A 23,617-nucleotide genomic window follows, 5' to 3' on the forward strand; every position below is an offset into this window, starting at 1 on the left:
CACCTTAATACAGAGAGACCATTTGTATTTTTTCTTTCTTTTTTATATAAAGCTTTCTTTTAAGACCTGTTGGAGTTTTTCTTTACTTCAGGGAAATTGAGTCTGTACTCACCAGGGAATTGGTGGGAGGAAGAAATCAGGGGAGATCTGTGTGTGTTGAAGTGGCTAGCCTGATTTTGCATTCCCTCTGGGGGAATAGGAAAGTCCTTTTGTTCCAGGACCGGGAAGGGAGAGGGGGAGTCACTCTGTTTGGATTCACAGAGCTTGTGTCTGTGTATCTCTCCAGGAGCACCTGGAGGGGGGGGGGAGGGAAAAAGGATTATTTCCCTCTGTTGTGAGACTCAAGGGATTTGGGTCTTGGGGTCCCCAGGGAAGGTTTTCCAGTGGGACCAGAGTGCCCCAAAACACTCTAATTTTTTGGGTGGTGGCAGCAAGTACCAGGTCCAAGCTGGTAGCTAAGCTTGGAGGTTTTCATGCTAACCCCCATATTTTGGACGCTAAGGTCCAGATCTGGGAATAAGGTTATAACAGGCACGCAGGGGAACTCCCCGCCCCAGCTCATCTCTCCTCCAGCTCCTCCCCTGAGCATGCCGCCCTGCTCTGCTTCTCTCCCTCCCAGGCTTGCGGTGCCAAACAGCTGTTTGGCACCGCAAGCCTGAGAGGCGAGAGAAGTGGAGTGGCAACAGCATGCTTGGAGAGGAGGTGGAGCAGAGATGAACTGGGGCGGGGAGCTGCCGCACGGCTCCCTGAGCCGGGGGGAGCTGCTGCAGGGGGGGCACCTCAGGGTGGAGGAGGGGGCGGAGAGCTGCCATAGGGCTCGTGGGCGGGGGCAAGGTGGAAGTTTCGCCTAGGGCATGAAACATCCTTGCACCTGCCCTGGGCATCTGCCACTGTCCGCTGGTGGAAGACAGGATACTGGGCTAGGTGGACCTTTTGTCTGATCCAGTAGGGCTGTTCTTATAGAAATTCCGTAAATTCATAGAGCATATCTTATAGAAAAATATCCAACTTTGATTTTAAAATTTTGAGTGATGGAGCATCCACCATGACTTTTGGTAAATTGTTCCAATGGTTAATTACCCTCCCTGTTAAAAATTAATGCCATATTTCCAGTCTGAATTTGTCTAGCCTGAACTTCCAGCAATTGGATCATGTTATAACTTTCTCTAATCAATTGAAGAGCCCATTATTATTTGTTCCCCATGTAGATACTTATAGACTGTAATCAAGTCACTCCTTAATGTTCTCTTTGTTAGACTCAAAGAGCTCAGTCTGTTTATCTTATACATCATGTTTTCTGATCCTTTAATCATTCTCTTCTCTGAGCCCTCTCCAATTTATCAACGTCCTTCTTCAATTGTGGGCACCAGAACTGGACACAGTATTCCAGCAGCAGTTGCACCAATATATAGGTGTAAAATAAACTCTCTGCTCCTATTCGAGATTCCCATTTGTTCATCGCAGGATCGCATTAGCTCTTTTGGCTACAGTGTCTCATTGGGAGCTCATGTTCACCTGATTATCCACCCTGACCCCCCAAATCTTTTTCAGAGAAGGTGCTTCCCAGGAAAGAGTTCCCCATCTGGTAAGTATGGCCCACATTCTTTGTTCCTAGATGTATACCTATACATTTAGCCATATTAAAGTGCATATTATTTGCTTGCACCAGTTTACCAAGAGATCTGGATTGCTCTGCATTAGTGACTTGTCCCCTTCATTAGTTACCACTCCACCATCTTTATGTAATCTGAAATCATTATCAGTGATGGTTTTGTTTTCTTCCACATCACTGATAAAAATGTTAAATAGCATAGGGCCAATAGCTGATCTCTCTGGCATCTCACTGAATGCACATCCGCTCGATAACAATTCCCTGTTTACAATTGCATTTTGAGACCTATCAGTTAGCCAGTTTTTAATCCATTTAACATGTGCCATGTTAATTTTATGTTCTAGTTTTTTAATCAAAATGTTGTGCAGTGCTAAATCAAACACCGTACAGAAGTGTAAGTATATTATGTCAACACTGTTACCTTTTTATCCTCCAAATTTGTAATTTAATCAAAAATGGTATCAGGTTAGTTTGAAGGCTCTATTTTCCATCAGTGTACATGGATTTTCTTTAATTACATTACCCCCTTTAAATCTTTATTAATAAAGTCTCGTGTCAGCTGCTCCATTATCTTGCTAGGAATTGATGTTTGGCTGAGAGGCCTATAATTATCTGGTTCATCCCATTTACCCTTTCTAAATATTGACACAACGCTAGCTTTCTTCCTGTCTTGTGGAACTAGGGTGACCAGATGTCCTGATTTTATAGGGACAGTCCTGATCTTTGGGTCTTTTTCTTATATAGGCTTCTATTACCTCTCACCTCCTGTCCTGATTTTTCACACTTGCTATCTGACCACTTTATGTGGAACTTTCCCCTGTGCTGCAAGACTTACTGAAAATCAGCATCAACAGTCAAACAAGCTGCCCACCAGCTCTTTTAAAACTCTTGAATGCAAGTTATCTGGACCTGCTGATTTAAAGATATCTAACTTTATTAGTTTTTGTTTAATGTCTTCTGGAGATCCTAGTGGAGTGGAAAGAATGTCACCACCCTATGATGAGACGAGATCTTCTGTTTTCCCCCAAATACAGAACTGAAATATTTATTGAATACTGCTGCCTTTTCTACATTATTATGGATAATTCTAACTTTTCCATCTAGTAATGGACCAGTACCATTTTCTGGATTCTTTTTGTTCCAAATATATTTTAAAAATTCCTTCTTATTGTCCTTAACTCTGCTGGCCATAGATTCCTGCTTATGTACTTTTGCTTTACCTGTCAATTTTCTACAATTCCTGACTTCTGATTTATATTCATTACTATCAACTTCCTCTTTCTTTCACTTTTTTTTTTTCTTCAGTCTAGCTGTCTTTTTTTATAGCTGCCTTAACTTCCCCTCTAAACCAGTTTTTTTAAATCATCTGTGCCTTCTTCCTCAGTTGTGGGATTTGGGGGCATCTAGTAAGGTGTTCTTAAATTATTCCCAATTATCATTCACATTTTTCTGATTAAATTCTTCCTTCCAGCTGATTTGGCTCATAATTGTTTTAAACTTTGTGAAATTGGCCCTGTTAAAGCACCAAGTATTATTATTATTATTATTATTATTATTATTATTGGAGTGGACTTTATTCTCCTTGCACTTTATAAATGTGGTCAAGTCATGATCACTTGTACCTAAGCTACTATTTTTTAGTTATGTGATGAGTTCCTCTTTATCTGTTAGGACAAGGCCTAATAAAAAAAATTCCTCCATGTTGGATGCAACATACTTTTGGTTAGGAAATTATTATCTATAACGTTTAGAAATTACAATGATGTTTTAGTACTGGCAGCATGAGACCCCCAGCATATGTCACTCAAATTGAAGTCCCCCATTATCACTCATCTTTTTTCCCTACACATTATAGATAGGAGTGTAAAGGTATAGTCTTCCTGTTCCCTGGTGGAATTTGGTGGTCTGTAGCAGACACCAACTGATACCCTATTTTGTGCTTTATCTGCTAGGACATTGAGAGATAAGCTTTCATGATCACTTTCTTCCAAGTTATCAGTGACTCAGAAACAGTAATGCCATTTTTTATAGAGTTCCCCTCTCCCTCCCCTTTTGCCCACTCGATCCTTCCTAGATAGGTTGTAACCATTGATTTTAACATTCCAATCATGCAAATCATCCCTTCAAATTTCAGGAGTAGCAACTAGACTGAATTTATGCTCATAAATGAGCAATTCCAGTTCATCTTGTTTGTTACCCAGGCTCCTATAGATTGATGAATAGGCAATTAAAGATTGTTTTTCTCTTCATGTCCTTAGGTTGTTTGATTAATTTTGTTCTCAACATCTCAATTTTTGTGCTGAATGCTCATATCCTCTCTCTTTTTACCACCCACTTTTACTATTCATTTAATGCCCACTTAACTATTCTAGTCAGCCTGTCTCCAAAAAAATTTATCCCCCTTCTACTGAGGCAGAGGCTATCCAAGCTTTACATCTGCCTCTCACTATAGAAGGTATACCAGTTTTCCACAAAATCAAAACCCTGCTCCCTACAACATTTACCAGGCCAGAATCTGATATCTTCTATTTTCCTTTTTTTGTTTGTTTTTGTGTTTGTACAGCATCTAGCACATGGGGCTCTTAGGCGTGGCAATAATATAAATAATTAATAGGGCAGTGCCACTTCTTAACTTTTATTAATAATTTAGTGATCCCTTCATTGCACTTGCTTAAGGCTTTCAAAAGTTGAGGTGGGGAAGAGAAGAGAGATTCCAAGACAAAAAACTTGTTTCAAACAACAGTTGTTGTTGCTAAGTAAGGTCAATGTTATGTCATTTACAAAACACGAGCATTTAATGGTAAAGAAAGCATAGTTAAGTATATCCTAAATCTTACATTCCTCATGTAAACATACACATTATTCTTATCAAGTATTATTAATTTTCATTGCTTGCTATAGTTCAGTATTAGGTAATCATGCATGCTTATTTGACAGCTTCAGTGTGGACATCTCATCATGATTTAAAGTTATTAAAAATAAAAAGTAAGAACATATAGGCATAAATGTCCCTAGCAAGACATCCAAAATGAGGTTTTTATCTGGGAATGTCTCCTGTTAGCTCTCTTTAGTAAAGACCCTTGATTTGGGTAATTTTCATTAGTTAGATCAACAGGAAAATAAGAAATACTTTCTTGAGTTATAAATCCCTATTTGCATCCATTAAAAACAGTGCAGACTTTTCAACCACAATATGCAACAAGGGGAAGTGAAATGCTAAATCATCTGCATGTGGGCCAGCTTAGAATTGCAGAAACAAAAAAGGAAAGCAATAGTCTGGATATATATCAATAGGGCTGACGAACCTCGCCGAACAAACCATTGCACCTTTAAAATGCTTTGCTCATTGAAAGCACACCCTGCTACATTGTGGTTGGTCAACCCAAGAGGAGAGAGCTTTGGATTACTCCTTTTCCATTTAAGGGAGCATATAGTTCCACGCTATGTTATTTTGGGAAATAAGAGTGGCATCTTGTTTAGTCTCCAGGCCGTAGGACAGATCATGGCTGCCCCCACAGCTGTCTGTTTTGTGTGTGCAAAGGAAAAAAGCTCCTCTGAAATGTGAAGCCCTGGTACAATTTACATAAGATTGCAGCTGCCGTGGAAAAGCTGGGCTCAGTACCAAACTGTTCTCCATATTACAAAATCCCTCTAGCACTAGTAGCTTCCAAAGCAAACAATTGAGAAGTTCCTGGAGGCATCAACCCTCTGAAACGGCAGGGCCTAGAGCAGGGGTGGGCAAACTTTTTAACCGGAGGGCCACATTGAGATTGCAAAACTGTCTGGAGGGCCAGGTAGGGAAGGCAGTGCCTCCCTAAACAGCCTGGCCGTCATCCCCTATCTGCCCCCTTCCACTTCCCGCAACCCTCAGAACCCCCGACCCATCCAACCCCCCCGCTCCTTGTCCCCTAACCACCCCCTCCTGGGACCCCCTGCCCCTAACCACCCCCTGGGACCCCACTCCCTATCCAACCCCCTGCTCCCAGTCTCCTGAGTGCCCCGACCCCTATCCACACCCCGGCCCCCTGAGACCCCACGAGTATCCAGCCCCCCCGTTCCCCGTCACCTGACTGCTATCCACACCCCTGCCAGGCCCCCTGGGACACCCATGCTTATGCAACCCCCCTGTTCTTCTTCGAGTGATTGCTCACATCCATTCCAGTTAGGTGTGTGCGCCGCGTGTGCACGTTCGTCGGAAACTTTTTACCCTAGCAACTCCAGTGGGCCGGCAGGTCGCCCCCTGGAGTGGCGCCCCCATGGCGCTCCATATATACCCCTGCCGGCCCACCCGCTCCTCAGTTCCTTCTTACCGCCGTGTCGGTTGTTGGAACTGTGGAGCGCGGCATAGCTGTCCTCCACGTCCCTAGCTCTCCTTGTTAACTCTCGTTATTGTTATAGTTGTTAGTTAGATCGTTACGTGTAGTTAGTAAGTAATTAGGTGTAAATAGTGTTGTAGATAGTTATTCGTCGGGGGCTGTAGCCCTTTCCGGCACCCGGCACCGGGCTCATGCCTGGTTCGCCGGGCTTCAAGCAGTGTGCGGCCTATAGGAAGCCTATGCCTACCAGCGACCCCCATGACGCGTGCCTGAAGTGCCTGGGGGAATCGCACAGATCGGACAAGTGCCGCATCTGCAAGGCTTTCAAGCCCAGGACAAAAAAGGAGAGAGACCAAAGACTCAGGACTCTCCTTATGGAGGCGGCACTTGACCCGGCAGCTTCGCAGGCCATGATCTCGGCGCCGGCACCGGATCGCACCGGCACCGGGAAGACTCCCCGGCACCGACCTTCTCCGGCACCGGGTGCAGAGCCGAGACAGTCAGCGTCTGCTACTCCAGCCAGGCAGACCCGACTGGAGCGCCCGGCCTCGGCATCGGCCGTGGCGCTGCCGGCACCGTCGACTCCGGGCCCGACGGGTCCGTCGAGTCCGGTGCCGCCGAGCTCCCCCATAAGATCTGGGGTTGAGCTATTGGTCCCATCCACGCCGGAGACCTTCGCCTCGGCATGGGACCTTATTGCCCTAACGGAGCCTACTCAGCCGCCACCCCCGGTACCTCCGGTGCGGGTCGCATCTAGAGGCAAGCCCATGATGTCGGCACCGTCTCGGGACTCGCGCTCGCGATCCCGGTCCCGACGCCACGGCAGATCAAGATCTCACCGCCACTCACAGTCCCGGCACCGCTCCCCTCGGCGGTACCGGTCGCACTCGCGGCACCGATCGACCTCCAGACGGTCGCGGTCGGACTCCAGCCGCCGATACCGGCACCGTGACTCCAGGAGCCAGTCCCGCCGTCATTCACCGCACCGGTCGACCTCCCGGCACCGAGCTGGTAGCAGGTCCCGGTCCCGGTCGACCTCCCGGCACCGCGTCGGTGGCAGGTCCCGGTCCCGATCCCGGCACCCAAGCGGCGGCCAGTACCGGTCCAGATCCCGGCACCGAGACAGAACCCGGTCCCGGTCCCGGCACCGCTATGACTCCCGGTACCGATCCCCGGCACCGAGAAGATCTTCGCTGCCGACTCACGCAGACCCTTACCAGCCAGGGTTGGCCCCGCCGTGGCCTTCTAGGCAGCCGTCGGTGTCTTCGCAGACAGACAGCGGGTATGCGTTGGGCACCGACCGGCAGGCGGCGCTTTTCCAAGACCCATCGCAACAGGACCAAGGCCCGCAGCAGTGGGGGTTTTTGACCCCATGGGCATACCATCAAGCCCAGGGCCCCCAACAGCTTCCTGTTAGGCCTGTGACAGCGGAGCACAGGGTGCCAGAAGCCTCGTTGTCTCGCCCCCCTCCCTCCCCGGATGGAGAGGAAGGGTCCAAGCAGCAAGACTCCGCTCTGGCTCCTGAGACAGAGGCGAGGGCCGAGGGGGACCCCCCATTGGACACTCTCTTGCCGGGGGTCTCCTCATCCTCCTCCCCTGATGAAGCGGTGGCTGGCACCTCCTCCTTTTGCCCCCCCCCCCCCCCGCTGGATCTCAGGGTGCACCAAGACCTCCTTAGGCGAGTAGCTCAGAATCTGAGCCTACAAGCCGAGGAGGTCTCTGAGATCGAGGATCCGATTGTCACCATCCTCTCGTCGGATGCTCCCACCAGGGTCGCCCTACCCTTCATTAGGACGATCCAGGCCAACGCCAACACAATCTGGCAGTCACCGGCCTCCATCCCCCCTACGGCGAGAGGTGTCGAGAGGAAGTACATGGCCCCCTCCAAAGGCTACGAGTACCTCCATGTCCACCCGACACCGGGTTCCCTGGTGGTGCAATCGGTGAATGACAGGGAGCGTCATGGACAGGAAGCTCCAGCCCCCAAATCCAGGGAGGCCAGGCGTATGGACCTCCTTGGACGCAAAGTCTACTCGGCTGGGGCCCTGCAGCTCAGGGTTTCGAACCAACAAGTCCTGCTCAGTAGGTATGCGTTCAACTCGTGGGTGGCAGCAGACAAATTTAAAGAGCTGCTGCCACAAGACGCCCGCCAGGAATTTGCGGCCATCCTAGACGAGGGCAAGAAGGTTGCACGAACATCGTTGCAAGCTTCGTTGGACGCTGCAGACTCGGCTGCCCGCACCCTCGCCTCGGGGGTAACGATGCGCCGTATCTCCTGGCTGCAGGTCTCTGGCCTTCCACCGGAGCTCCAACATACCATCCAGGACCTCCCGTTTGAAGGCCAGGGCCTGTTTTCGGAAAAGACAGACCCGAGACTTAAGAGTCTCAAGGACAATCGGGTCATTATGCGCTCCCTAGGGATGCACACGCCGGGAACGCAACACAGACCCTTCCGGCCACAGCAGCAACAGCAGCGCAAGCCATACCCCCAGTTCCGCCAACGGCAGGACCTCAATAGGCGCCGTGGCAGGAATGGAAGGCATAGGCATTCGGGGAACCAACGGGGGCAGAATCAAAGCTCCTCTAAGCCCCCGCCTGGACCCAAGCCTTCATTTTGAAGGTGCGCCCGAGGGCGCAGTAACAGTTTCCCCCACGGATCCTTCCCCCCCCCCCGTTTTCCAACCGCCTTTCGTTTTTCCTTCCGGCGTGGACCCAAATGACATCGGACCGCTGGGTCTTGCGTACGGTACAGACGGGATACCGCCTGCAGTTTACATCGTTTCCTCCTTCCCACCCCCCTTCCTCGTCCCTCTTCAGGGACCCCTCTCACAAACAATTCCTTCGACAGGAGGTACGGACGCTCCTCGACAAAGGAGCTATAGAGGTGGTTCCAGAAAACGAGAAAGGCAAGGGGTTTTATTCCCGCTACTTTCTGATCCCCAAGGCCAAGGGAGGCCTCAGGCCTATCCTCGACCTGCGAGAGCTCAACAAATACCTGGTGAAGTTGAAGTTCCGCATGGTATCCCTGGGGACCATTATCCCATCCCTGGATCCGGGAGACTGGTACGCCGCCCTCGACATGCAGGACGCTTATTTTCACATTGCCATTTGGCCACACCACAGACGGTTCCTTCGTTTCGTGGTGGGCCCCCTTCACTACCAATTTGCAGTCCTCCCATTTGGCCTTTCCACGGCCCCGAGGGTCTTTACAAAATGCATGGCAGTCGTTGTGGCACATCTTCGGCGCAGTCGTATCCACGTGTTCCCTTACCTAGACGATTGGTTAATTCGGGGCACGTCGGAACTGCAGGTTTGCAGCCACGTCCGCGTGATCACCGGCCTGTTCCCTACCTTGGGCCTCATGATCAACATGGACAAGTCCACACTGATCCCCACGCAGAGGGTGGAGTTCATCGGGGCCGTCCTGGACGCCACCGTCGCCAGGGCTCTTCTGCAGTTGCCGAGGTTCCAGGCATTGTCGACGATCGTTCATCGATTGCGGGCAGCCCCCTTAACATCCATACGGACATGTATAACCCTGTTAGGCCATATGGCAGCATGCACGTTTGTGACCGGTTATGCTCGGCTCCGCATGAGGCCCCTCCAGTTGTGGCTCATCGAACATTACCGGCCGGCAAGACAGCCGCTGGACATGCTGATCACAATCCCCCAGGGGGTGTTAGATTCTCTCGACTGGTGGCTGAACCAGTCGGTAGTATGTGCGGGGCTCCCCTTCCACCCGCCTCAGCCCTCGGTGTCCCTGACAACGGATGCCTCAGATCTTGGCTGGGGGGCCCACCTGGGAACCCTGAGAACACAGGGCCTGTGGTCCCCGCAGGAGGTGAGGTTGCACATCAACATGCGGGAGTTGAGAGCGGTCCGCCTTGCTTGTCAAACATTCTGTCACCAGCTTCAAGGTCGTTGTGTCGCGGTGTTTACCGACAACACGACGACCATGTACTATATCAACAAGCAGGGCGGCACCAGATCCTCTCCCCTATGTCACGAGGCGATGCAACTCTGGGACTTTTGCATAGCCCACTCCATTCACCTCACGGCTTCCTTCCTCCCCGGAGTACGGAACACGCTGGCGGATCGCCTGAGCAGATCCTTCCTATCGCACGAGTGGTCCCTTCGCCTGGACGTCGCCCTCTCCATCTTCCAGAGGTGGGGTTATCCCCGTGTGGACCTCTTCGCGTCCGGGGGGAACAAGAAGTGCCAGGCGTTCTGCTCCTTTCAGGGCAGGGAGCCCGGGTCTATAGCGGATGCCTTCCTTATTCCATGGACGACCCACTTGTACTACGCGTTTCCCCCTTTCCCTCTGGTCCACAGGGTCCTTCTGAAGGTGCGCAGGGACAGGGCTCGCGTGATCATGGTAGCCCCGGCGTGGCCCAGGCAACATTGGTACCCCATGCTGCTGGACCTGGCCATAGCCGACCCAATTCCCCTGCCCCTTCACCCGGACCTGATTACCCAGGAGAACGGGTCTCTCTGTCACCCGGACCTGCAGTCGCTGCACCTGGGGGCGTGGTTCCTGCGTGGCTGACCGGTTCCGAACTGCGCTGCTCCACACCGGTACGGGAGGTGCTTTTGGGCAGCAGGAAGCCTTCCACGAGAGCGACATACTCGGCCAAGTGGAAGCGTTTCTCCTGTTGGTGCGTGGAGAAAGGTCTCCGCCCTATGGAAGTTTCGGTGGCCAATATCTTAGACTACGTTTGGTCCCTCAAACAACAGGGTCTGGCGATATCGTCGTTGCGGGTCCACCTGGCAGCTATCTCCACCTTTCACCCGGGTGGGGATGGCCGCTCCGTTTTTTCTCACCCGACGGTATCTAAATTCCTTAAGGGGCTGGAACGTTTATACCCTAACGTCCGACTCCCTGCTCCAACATGGGATCTTAACCTGGTGTTGTCTTGGCTCATGGGGCCCCCCTTCGAGTCGTTAGCTACTTGCTCCCTACTTTATCTCTCTTGGAAGACTGCCTTTTTAGTTGCTATCACCTCAGCTAGGCGGGTGTCGGAACTCCGAGCTCTTGTGGTAGACTCCCCGTATACAGTCTTCCACAAAGATAAGGTACAGCTGAGACCACACCCTGCCTTTCTCCCCAAGGTAGTCTCGACCTTCCACATCAACCAAGAGATATTCCTCCTGGTTTTTTTCCCGAAACCTCACTCTTCAGGCAGGGAGCAGCAGCTCCACTCGCTTGATGTCCGTAGGGCTCTCGCGTTCTATGTGGAGAGGACCAAACCGTTCCGCAAATCCCCCCAACTTTTCGTGGCAGTAGCGGACCGCATGAAGGGGCTTCCTATCTCCTCACAGAGGTTATCCTCATGGGTTACTTCCTGTATCAGGACCTGCTATGAGCTGGCCCATGTTCCTACGGGCCGTGTGACTGCGCACTCTACCAGGGCGCAGGCGTCGTCGCTGGCTTTCCTCGCCCGTGTGCCCATCCAGGAAATCTGTCGGGCAGCGACCTGGTCATCGGTCCACACCTTTGCTTCCCACTACGCCCTGGTCCAGCAGTCAAGAGAGGACGCGGCCTTCGGATCTGCAGTGCTCCATGCCGCAACTTCTCACTCCGACCCCACCGCCTAGGTATGGCTTGGGATTCACCTAACTGGAATGGATGTGAGCAATCACTCGAAGAAGAAAAGACGGTTACTCACCTTTGTAACTGTTGTTCTTCGAGATGTGTTGCTCACATCCATTCCACACCCGCCCTCCTTCCCCACTGTCGGAGTAGCCGGCAAGAAGGAACTGAGGAGCGGGTGGGCCGGCAGGGGTATATATGGAGCGCCATGGCGGCGCCACTCCAGGGGACGACCTGCCGGCCCACTGGAGTTGCTAGGGTAAAAAGTTTCCGACGAGCGTGCACGCGCGGCGCGCACACCTAACTGGAATGGATGTGAGCAACACATCTCGAAGAACAACAGTTACAAAGGTGAGTAACCGTCTTTTCCCTGTCCCCTAATGACTCCCCCCGAACCTCTGCCCCATCCAACTGCCCCCTGCTCCCCGTTCCCTGACTGCCTTCTGGAACCCCCACCCATTATCCAGCCCCCGGCCCCCTTACCATGCCGCTCAGAGCAGCATGTTTGACAGCCGTGCCACGCAGACGGAGCTAGACATGCTGCCGCTCTGCTCTGCAGGAGCGCACAATCCCACTGCCCAGAGCGCTGCCCGCGTGGCTGCAGGGGAGGGGCCGGGGGCTAACCTCCCCAGCCAGGAGCTCAAGAGCCAGGCAGGACGGTCCCGTGGGCCACATCCGGCCCGCAGGCCATAGTTTGCCAACCTCTGGCCAGAGGGATCTGACCCAATAGGTTTTTGCTTTAGAAAGGACTTTAATCAAGAACACATCACTGCTTTGTGGAAGGCTGTTTGATTTCTGGAGTCACTCCTTGGGCCAGCAGGACAGTGAGCATTGTGTAAAGTGACATTCAGCTACTGGGGCCTGGTCTATGCAGAGATTTTTAGACAATTCTCCCACCCTTGATCTAGCACAGGTACTTGCAAGGATCTAAATTGTAATGTAGGCTGGCCACAGACATGTATACTGCCATGTTGTCTGACCTAATCTGAGCAATGTTTGATGACATTGTTATTTGTCTATACTAGCATTCACACCATTGCTAGAACTGTTGGAGTTGGACTGATGCCAGATTAGTGGAAGACTTATCTAAATGATCAATGTAGATGCAGCCTGGGAGGCAGTTTGAAGATAGGTCTGCAACCAAGAGGTGGGAGGAAGTGGTAAATGAGTCCAGTTTCTTTGGTTTAGTATTGATGGGCAATAAAGATGTTAAAGTCTGCAACATTGCAGGAAGATCAGAAATTCTAGTTGTGCCTCCAAAGATTATCTGTATACTTTAGGTGATGATAAAGACCAAAGCCTTTGGTTGAAGAAAGTATTTGAAAATAATAAAATTCTTAGTGCTCCAGTTATCATCAGCTGTATGCATCACTTTTGAATTCCAGGGTCAAAGGGCTGTCAGCAGCTTGCCAACAAACAGTCCCCTCTTCTAAAATGAGGGAGCTGTAGCTAATGGGAAGGAGGTTGGACTGTCCAGTCCAGAAGCAGCTAGGGTTAATGTCCTAGCCACTGATGCAACCAGATCTTGTAGTCAGGATGCTTTTTCACGTTTGTTGTATTGTAAAGGTGGACCAGCCACCAGTGTCATCACCCCTCTCCTATCACTGTGATCCTTCAGCTGCCCATCCTCACTATCTCTTATCTATTGTGTTTCTTATTAATCTTCCCTTCCTCCTTTTCTATTTCCACTTCTCTCTCACTCAGCTTCCCTTTAGGCATTCTTGTCTCTCACTCCTGCAACTTCTCCTTCCCACCACTCCCCTATCACACTTCAACCCCAAGTGCTCAGACACAAACTCCTAACTTTTGTAATATAAATTAAACAGTGTAAAACACATCTTCAAAGAAGACAACATTAAATTCATTAAGATGGTTGCAATACTTCCTGTGCAATCATACAATCTTGCTATTGCAACCCTTGTCCTCCTCTCTCATTCTCCATACCCTTGTTCTTCATCTTTAGTCAAATTATAAGCACTTCAGGGTAGGACCCATGTGTTTTTGTTGTTAGGAAGGCAATTTACGACACTTTTGGGTGCTGTGAAGCAAATAAGGAGTTATGAGAGACTAAACCAATCATAAAAATAGATAATTGTACAAACCTTAGTAATGGTATATGTTTATAAGCAGGAGGTGGACTCCCATTGATGTTGAGAGATCTGTGAAGTGAAAAGCCTTAGTACCTCAGCAGTATTCCCAGGTTCATCTAGGAGCATTTTAGAAATCACTTTTTTAAATTATCAAAATTATTTAATTTTTTAAAATCCTACCTTTGTTTGAACACCAGACACTTGTTGCAGTAAAGAAGCTTCAGGCATTAAATATATTTTGATTGGTTGAGCTCTGAAGCAATTGATAATTGGGAAAGGTGGTGAAATACTGTCTTTGCAATTCAGTTGACTGTTTACATGGTTCAGCAAGTTAATCAGTCAGACAATAGCATGTGAGTGATTTATTTTTATTTACATAAATCACTTGATGTCACCAGCCCTCAATTATTTAACATTCCAGAGAATAGGGTTAACAAAGAGCTGTTCTGTTGATCCAGGTTATAAATGTTGCCTTTCATAATGGGTTTGTAACTACACTAGCAGTCTATTGATATAGAAGTCTCCTAGGGAGACAAAATGTTCTCAATATCAAAATGTCTCTATTAACTGGATTTGTTTTATTTTATATCCAATTAACAAAATGAAATTGGTTCACAAAAACTGTATGTTAAACCAGATCTTTTCTGTTAACGTACCTGTGATTAATTGATTTTTTTTAACTGTAAAATTAAAAATACTTGGTTTCCAAACTAGGACAGAGGCTTGGTTTCTGGAGTTGCAGGCAAAAATAAAGGTTTCTCCAACCTCTTTGTCTTTAATTCAGCAGCAGTTTCAGTTTATTTCCCCCCACCCCTGTGTTTGACAATTATTTTCTATGGGCTTGAAATATGCACTCACTCAGGATGAGGAAGAAGCTTTTCAGGGTGAGTGCCATCAATTTCTGCAAAATCTGTGCTCGTTTAATAACAAAGTTTCAAGATCTTGACCTCCCCTCCCATGGAAGACTAGTTTGATCTGCACCTTTCTCCAATAATATATTGCAGGCAATCAAAACCTGTGCACATGCTTTGGGACTTGGTCCAAATTAGTACATGACTTGAAGAGGACAGTTTGAGTTCTTACAGTTTGAAACAACTTTTCAAATGTGACCTGAGGGTAAACTAAGTGCAGTGCTGTTTTCCTAAATCTGCCAACAGACACATGAAGTATCTACAGCTGCTCAGAGCTTTCCAACCTGCAACAAAATGAAAATTGATCAGCCTTCTCCATTTTCACTGCTGCTGTTCAGATCCTTTTTGGAAAATATTCCAGTTTTGTGAAACTGACAGGAATCAAATCAATTTTGCTACAATGCTCTGAGTTGAACCATGGTAGAGGCAGGTGCTGGAACTATTCACTGAGGAGCAGGACCAACAAGAGACAGTTGGGAAAAGGGTAGAGTAGCTGAGGCACCTTCCTGAAGAAAACAAGCCCTGGGTTTGAAGGAGGGACACAGGCATATATAGAGAGTGAGAATGTGCACCTTCGGGTCCCTTCTGACAGTCAGAGGATTTGCAAGGGGAGGCCTTCCAATTTATCACTCTTGCTAGCCAAAGACTTCTACAAAATATGGCAAACTGAGCAGGGTTCCAGGACAAGATTTCTAGTATAATTCCCTATCCCAGCAGTTCAGGGGGGCAGGGATTGCCTCTCAGTTTGGTTTTGCCCCAGACAGTGAGGTCTCAAATACTTCACTGTCTAGTAAAACTTCCAAGTCCTGTGTATAGGAGCATGGGTGGGTCTAAAAGGGGAGAGATTGATGGGACACATTAGAAAAGAGAAGTGCAGCATGTAAAGAGATATTGGAGAAGAAGGGAGAAACATGAAATATCAGGTAGGAGTCAGAGTCCACAATGTATCAAAAGGGAAAGAAAGAGGGCTGTAGGAGAAAGAGAAGGAAAAGAGGAAATAGACTATTGACTAAAATTTTTGAAAATAGGAGCCACAAATTAGGCTCCTAGGTGTCAGTGGACTGGGTCATAAGCAGTTATGCCTAGTGGTCAGAATCCGAGTGCCAGAGACAAGAGGCAAGACAGAGTTGAAGACAGGAATCAGAATCGAGGGTCAGGACTGAAGTCAGAGCCCGAATGCCAGAGCCAGGGGTTGAGGTGGAGTCAGTGTCAAAGCTGAGGGTCAGAGCCAGATTACCAGGAGTCAGGGATGGCAGAAGCAGAGCTGGTTCTGAGGCAGGAGCAAGGCTGAGTGCAGAACAGGGTCTGGGTTGGAGATGTGGAGGAGCAGGAGCAGGCTCAGAGAGGCTTAGGGAGGCAGAGTCCCATGGGCATGGGCATTGAGCAGCCAGCGAGTAGCTGCTGCTGCTAGGTTTAAGAGCTGGCCTGCTGGCTTCCTCAGCCAGTCAGGCAAGGTGATCTATCAGGCAACCTGGCTGGCTCATTAGGGTGTCAGGAGTACTGAGCAGATGCGGCTGAGGGCCTTACTCCTGACACCAAGTCCATATATAGGTGCCTTAGTTATGGGATTTTCAAAAGTGCTTAAGTCAGTTAGGAGCACAAATCCCATTGACTTTACATGAACATAGGAGCCTAAATTTAGCCTCCTTTTTCTAATCAAAATTTTAGCTGCTCAAGACTGCATAAAAGAGTGGGTAAAGCCAGGAAGGGAAAAAAGGTCTATCAAAAGCACGATACTGAAGAAAGTAAGACTGGTCAAAAGAACACTGCTAATATATTATAATTACTACATTAACATCACTGGTATATCTCAGCAGTTTTGTTTTTCAGTATTTGAGCAGCTCTATTGCTTGTTACCTCCTGTTCACCAAATAATATTAAATGAATTATGGTGACATTTGAATATATTCAACAAATATTTTTTCTGCTATTTGGCCAGCCCAAGTTACTTTTGTAAAATGTATTAAATACAAAATTGATTGTCAATTAAGTACAGTAAAAATAAACTGTGTACAATTTTTGTATTAATTTAAATGTCAGGGAGGATGATGTTGGGTGAGCATGGTAGCACCAATATTTTTCACCCTGGATAATAGGCTTAATCCTCAGGCCAGTAGGTGTCAGGTAAGTTTCTTCAAACCTTGTACTTTCTACTTCATTACCAGATAATTATAAGAAATGAGTATCAGTTCCTTCCCCAGCTCCCAATAGAAGTTAATACATGTCATGCATTTCTAGGATCTCTATTGGGAGCGGTATATAAGAGGTGAAAATCCTCTGTAAGGAAAAGGTTAATTTACTGGAACATCCCCAAAAACATTTAGTGATGTAATGGATTATTGTATTAGCATAGCTTTTCCCCTCTCGAGACTAGATTTCAAATATAGTTTGAGCCACAGCTGCAAATAATTTTGGTAGTCTCTAGTCCTCATTTTTCCAGTGTACAAACCACCATGCAGTTCAGTATATTTTAGCACAGTTAGCAGTCTACTGTGCTGAAAGCCCATGACCACTCCAATCAATAGAACAGATTAAGTTACTTGGACTGGATGTTGTGAAGGTGTGTGAGTGATAGTTGTTTTATAAAAGCCTGTATTTGTCCACTGAAATGTGTTCTTTTAAAAACGATACAGTTCATTGAGATGCAACATCTCATTCACAGTGATCCCTTATCAAACAGCAATGATTAATTACATCAACACTATAGAGTAGTATGATTAGAGAAAACTAACTTTTGTTTTTACTTGGTTTCTAAAGTATTTTTCTTATTTAAACTTTTAGGACCCTTCAAAGTTTTGCAAGAAAGCTGGAGAAATTGCAACAGTTGAATTCCATGCTGAGGAAGACATACAAGGAGAAACCAGTCCTGTACCTAAGTTTTCTCCACCACCCACTGAAATGACAGATTATGTAAAGTCAGCTCCTCCTACTCGTGTTGGTAGCCGTGATCCTGACTTGAAGGATAGAGCACAAATTAATGGAGCAACAACTGTAACAGAAAAATTGGCTCAACTTATTGCAATTTGCCCCCCCTCAAAGTCTTCCAAAACAAAGCAGAAGAAGCCAGGAACTGGATCTCCATCTGGATTGGTTAAAAACTCTGGGAAGAAGCTACCAGGAACTGGAACTGCAGCTGGAGTGGTTAACAAGGATTTAGTAAAGAAATTTCCAGGAACTAGCATTGCTGCTGGATTGGTTAACAAGGACTCAGGGAAGAAGCCACTGGGGACTGGCACTGCAGCCATATTGGTTAACAAAGAGTCTGGGAAGAAGCCACCAGGGATTGGCTCTTTAGCTGGATTAATTAACAAGGACTGTGGAAAGAGGCCACTAGGGATTGGCTCTCAATCTGGATTACTTAACAAGGACTCTGGGAAGAAGCAGCCAGTGACTAACTCTGTGGCTGGATTAGTTAATAAGGACTCTGTGAAGAAACTACCAGGGATTGGCAACCCAACAGGATTGGTTAACAAGGAGTTGGTGAAGAAGTCATTGGGGATTGGCACCCCAGTGGGATTGGTTAACAAGGAGTTGGGGAAGAAGTTGCTGGGGATTGGTACCCCAGTGGGACTGGTAAATAAAGAATCAGGGAAGAAGCTTCTGGGGATTAGCACCCCAGCAGGATTGATTAACAAAGACTCTGGGAAGAAGCTGCTAGGGATTGGCACCCCAGTGGGACTAGTTAACAAGGACTCTGGGAAGAAACTGACAGGGATTGGCATTTCAGCAGGATTAACTAACAAGGACTCTGGAAGTCTGAAAGCTGATTCTCTCAGTCCTGCCTCAGAGCCCTTCAAGCTTTCTTGCAGTACAAACCTCAATAATCTTGAAAGCCATGAGACTACAGAATTATTGAAAGATAATATCAGCAGTAAAACTTTTGAGAAACATATTATAAGACAGAATAAAGACAATATCTTGGAAAAGATTTCATTTCGAAAAGAGGTTGCTGGTATAGACAAAGAAATATTTAATGAAGGAACCTGTATTCAGCAGGATTGTTTCCAATCCAATGAAAAGGGGATTTATGAAACATCTAAGCATGAAAAGCAGCTTCCAGTATATTGCACTTCACCAGACTTCAGAACAGGAGGCGCTTCAGATGTATCTACAGCAAAGTCCCCATTTAGTGCTGTTGGAGAAGGAAACCTCCCATCACCCTCACCCACAGTGTCTGTTACTACCTTAAACAGGAGCCCCACAGCAACCTCCTCTCAGTTAGCTTCAAATCCATCACATACAAGTACCACCACAACAGATGTCTTAGAAGGAATTTCTGAGCAGATTGGGAAGACTCAGTTTTCTTCAGACAGTACACTTCTGAACCTGAGCAGGTCATTGAGTCACAGTCTGAGCACTGATTTTAAAGGTGTGGATAAAGAATTAAATTATTCAAAAGCCACACACACAGACACCACAAGAACTAGTCCCTCCATAGGGAAAAAAAACAGTCTGGCAACTGAATCAAATGTTCATGCTACCGTCACCTCTTCAGTGGTTAGCTTCACAAGTTTGTTTAATACCAAACAGTTTCTAAAGATTGGTGCAATAACTGCATCAGGGAAACCTTGCCAAGGAGCTGATGACCTGAGTGCTACTCAGTCAAAATCTTTAAAGAAAAGAAAAGGAAGGAAACCACGATGGACTAAAGTGGTGTCTAGAAACATATGTCAGCCTCCAAAGGGTCTAGAATTAGAAAGGTCAGAGCTTTTTAAAAACATTTCATGCACTGCACTATCAAACAGTAGTCTGGAGCAGGCTAAATTCTTGAAAAATATAGGGTCAACTTCATTTATAGAGCATGAATTTGTCAAACATCAGTTTCCAAAACTGAGCAAATCTAGCAGCGGACAGTCTCTTGCTCTGTTAACTGAAGCTGACAGACAGACTCAAAAATTCTATAGTACTCACAAACAGCCCTCCAGTGTGTGTGTGTCAGATGACATTTTACCAGAAGTTTATAAGCCCAAAAGAGGAAGGCCTAAATCAAAGGAGATGCCCCAGCTGGAAGGTCCCCCAAAGAGAACCCTAAAAATTCCAGCATCAAAAGTCTTCTCAGTGCAGTCAAAGGAAGAGCAGGAGCCTCCTGTTCTGCAGCCAGAGATAGAAATTCCCTCCCTAAAACAAAACTTAACAGGACAGACTTTTCCTAAGAAGAGAGGGAGACCTAAAAGACAGATCAGATCAGCTGTTAAAATGAAACCACCTATTCTGTCTGTGGCATCTTTTGTTGCTACAGATAATTCAAACAAAATGGAATCTGAAAGTGATCAGCAATGTAGTGGGAATTTTTTTGAGAGGAAGGACCAAGTCAGAGGTCCAGAGGAAGCTCAGAAAACTATGTGTAGTATGAGAGATGTTGAGGTAGAATCAGATAGGAAAGTTACCAAGAGAAGTAATGGACAATTAATGAAAACAATTATCCGAAAAATAAACAAAATGAAAACTCTGAAGCGAAAAAAGCTTTTGAATCAAATCCTCTCTAGCACAGTGGAGCCAAATAACAAAGGGAAAGTGCAATCAAAACTCCACAATACTGTGTCAACCCTTGCTGCCACATTTGGTTCAAGATTAGGGCAGCAGATAAATGTCAGCAAGAAAGGAACCATTTACATAGGAAAGAGGAGAGGTAGGAAACCTAAAGCTGTCCTAAATGGTATTTTAACTAGTAATTCTGCCAGTTTAACTGTTCTTGAGAATACTACCCAGGAAACAGCGGGGACAATACTGGGACAAGTACTTCCTCCTTTGCTGCCTTCAGCAGCTAATAATTCAGAGGTTCTTCCATCTCCAGTATGCTCTCAGTCTTCTGCAGCAAGTGGGGCGCAGAGCCCTGTCAGCAGTGATGCAGGATTTGTTGAGCCCAGTTCAGTGCCATATTTACATCTACACTCCAGACAAGGAAGTGTAGTTCAGACCGTTGCAATGAAAAAGGCCTCCAAGGGAAGGAGGAGATTATCTCCTCCTACTTTACTGCCAAACTCTCCTTCTCACTTAAGTGAACTGACATCTCTGAAGGAAGCCACTCCTTCACCAATTAGTGAGTCTCACAGTGATGAGACAGTTCCCAGTGACAGTGGAATAGGAACAGATAATAACAGTACTTCAGACCGAGCAGAGAAATTCTGTGGGCAGAAGAAGAAAAGACATTCATTTGAGCATGTTTCCCTCATTTCCCCTGAAACCTCAACAGTTTTAAGTAGCCTAAAAGAAAAACATAAACATAAATGTAAGCGCAGGGGTCATGATTACCTCAGCTACGATAAAATGAAAAGACAGAAGCGAAAAAGGAAAAAGAAATATCCTCAGCTCCGAGGTAGGCAAGACCCTGATTTCCTTGCTGAGTTAGAGGAACTAATAAGTCGTTTGAGTGAAATTAGAATAACCCACAGAAGTCATCATTTTATACCCCGAGACCTACTGCCTACTATTTTTAGGATAAACTTCAATAGCTTCTATACTCATCCAACATTTCCTTTAGATCCTTTGCACTACATTCGAAAACCTGATTTAAAGAAGAAGAGAGGCAGACCCCCCAAGATGCGGGAGGCTATGGCAGAAATGCCTTTCATGCATAGTCTTAGTTTTCCTCTTTCCAGTACTGGATTCTATCCCTCTTATGGCTTGCCTTATTCTCCTTCTCCCCTTGCAGCTACTCCAATAGGATTAGGTTATTATGGAAGGTATCCTCCAACTCTTTATCCTCCACCACCTTCTCCTTCTTTTACTACCCCACTGCCACCACCTTCTTACATGCATACAGGCCATTTGCTTCTAAATCCTGCCAAATACCACAAGAAGAAGCATAAGCTTCTACGTCAAGAAGCCTTCCTCACAACTAGCAGGACTCCACTCCTCTCTATGAGCACCTACCCCAGTGTTCCACCTGAAATGGCTTATGGCTGGATGCTTGAACATAAACACAGACATCGTCATAAACATAGAGAACATCGTTCTTCAGAGCAACCACAGGTTTCCATGGACACTATAACAGCTAACAGCTCTTCCAGAACAGTCCTGGAATCCTTGAAGCGCTACAGATTTGGGAAGGAGGCTGTTGGTGAGAGATATAAACATAAAGAGAAGCACAGATGTCATATGTCTTGTCCACACCTTTCGCCTTCAAAGGGTTTGCTAAGCAGAGAGGAACAGTGGGTCAGGAGAGAGCCTTCAGAGTCTAATTCATTAGCATTGGGATTACAGACACCATTACAGATAGACTGTTCTGAAAACTCTGCAGGTCTGTCCTTGGGAGGATTTACCCCTAGCTCTGAGCCAGCTACCAGTGATGAACACACAAATCTTTTCACAAGTGCAATAGGCAGCTGCAGAGTCACTAACTCTACCAGCACTAGTGGACGTAAAAAGTTAACTGACGGCCCTGGACTCTTCAGTGCACAGGAGGCTTCACTCAGCCGACCTCTCAGAAAGGACCCGTTGCCTTCTATTGAAAAGGCACTACAGTCACTATCAGGTAGGAGAGCTTTTTATGCTACCTCCCTTCTCATTGATGGTATTACTATATTATTGTATTCCATATCTAATAAGATAATTTTAAAAGGTTTGGTGGTAAAAGTTACATTAGCTTATAAAATTTTTCCTATATTAGGAAACTACCAGTATAATGGAGTTCTGAAATGCTGTTTTTCACTTTGAGCATCTCCACTATATTGGAATACTGTCCTGTACCGTACTGATACAGTGTATTGTACTTTCTTATACATAGAGACATTATCAAGATTACCTAAGTGGAATTTCACACAATCCTTTATTATTGTTTTGCTGTAACAATACTATCATTATGATTAAGGATGCACTTTCATTATAAGCTCCTATTTTTCAGCACTTTTAACTTTCTGGGAAAATTGTTCTTTGGATTGAAATTTTTCATGCTTGATTCCAGTCTAAAAGTGAAGCGTGTTGGTTTTTTGTGTGTGTGTGTTTAATTTGATAACATTTTGTTTGGCTGGTTTTGAGCTAGCCAGTAATACACTTTTTTCCCCCTGTGCTGTAAGAAAATGTTCAGATTTTTCTTTACTCTTATAAACTCAGTTCAGTTTTTAAACTATGGTAATGGTCATAAAAATAACTGTATAAAATTAGCACCTTTTTGTACAACAGATCCTTTATCCTTTTGTGTTTGTAAATCATATCTACTTGCTTAACCAAATAAAATATTTTTTTCTATTTTACTCTCCATGGTACTATGGAGTCAATGCAGTTATGGGAGAGTCAGCTGGATTCTTTAATACTCTGTGCATCAACAAAATTGTTAACTAAATGCCAATTGCAGAATCTTTATTACTGGTGACTAGGCAGTTGGTGTGCTTTGACTGCTGCTTATCATCATAAACTCTCAGTTATTTTGTGCTGTCATCTGTTTTTTGTATCCACCTGTTGTCTCTCATATTATATTTAGGCTTTGTCTACACTAGACTTTTGTTGGTAAAACTTTTGTCATTCAGGGGTGTGATTAAAAACACCCCCCAAACGACAGAAGTTTTACCGACGAAAAGCGCCAGAGTGAACAGTACTTTATCGGCAGGAGAGCTCTCCTGCTGACAAAGCTACTGCTTCTCGTTGGGGATGGAATTTTTTTGTCAGCGGGAGAGCTCTCTCATGCCGACAAAGAGCGACTACACCGCGCATCTTTTAGCAGTGTGGCTGTAGCAGCACTGCTGTATTGCTGAAAGATGCATAGTGTAGACATAGCTTTAAATTGTAAACTCTTTGGGACAGGAACTTTCCTTTGGTCACATGTTTATAGTGCTTACTACAGTGCAGCCTAGATGCCTGAGTGGGGTCTCTAGACGCTACTGCAAAATAATCACAGTAATATGGTGGCGATGCATGAGCCAGGAAGAATACATCTTAATATTACTATTCCAGGTTGGTTTACATAACTGAGAAGTTATCTGACTATCTTTTTACTTATAACTTGAGCAAAGTTGAAGTGAAAGCTAACATGAGACAATAAACCGAGAATCCTGTGACGGCATTTTTACTGAATTACAGTTCAGAATATACATACACTCTATAATTTTCAAACCTGTTTACAATGGTGGTGTAGCCGTGTTGGTCCTAGGATATGAGAGACA

At 46.3% G+C, this 23,617-nt stretch overlaps 1 protein-coding gene across 7 annotated transcripts in view; it reads left to right on the forward strand.

The window, feature by feature from the left end:
• ASH1L (ASH1 like histone lysine methyltransferase) overlaps nt 1–23,617 on the forward strand; it is a 183,251-nt gene that overhangs the window by 48,704 nt on the left and 110,930 nt on the right. For all 7 annotated transcript variants that reach the window (XM_030541941.1, XM_030541936.1, XM_030541937.1 and 4 more), the window contains one exon: nt 17,301–21,993. In XM_030541941.1, coding sequence (XP_030397801.1) covers nt 17,301–21,993 — 4,693 coding nt within the window. The remainder of the gene's footprint in view (nt 1–17,300; nt 21,994–23,617) is intronic.

The sequence above is a fragment of the Gopherus evgoodei genome, chromosome 24 (assembly GCF_007399415.2).
Source record: "Gopherus evgoodei ecotype Sinaloan lineage chromosome 24, rGopEvg1_v1.p, whole genome shotgun sequence".
Taxonomy (NCBI): Eukaryota; Metazoa; Chordata; order Testudines; family Testudinidae; genus Gopherus; species Gopherus evgoodei.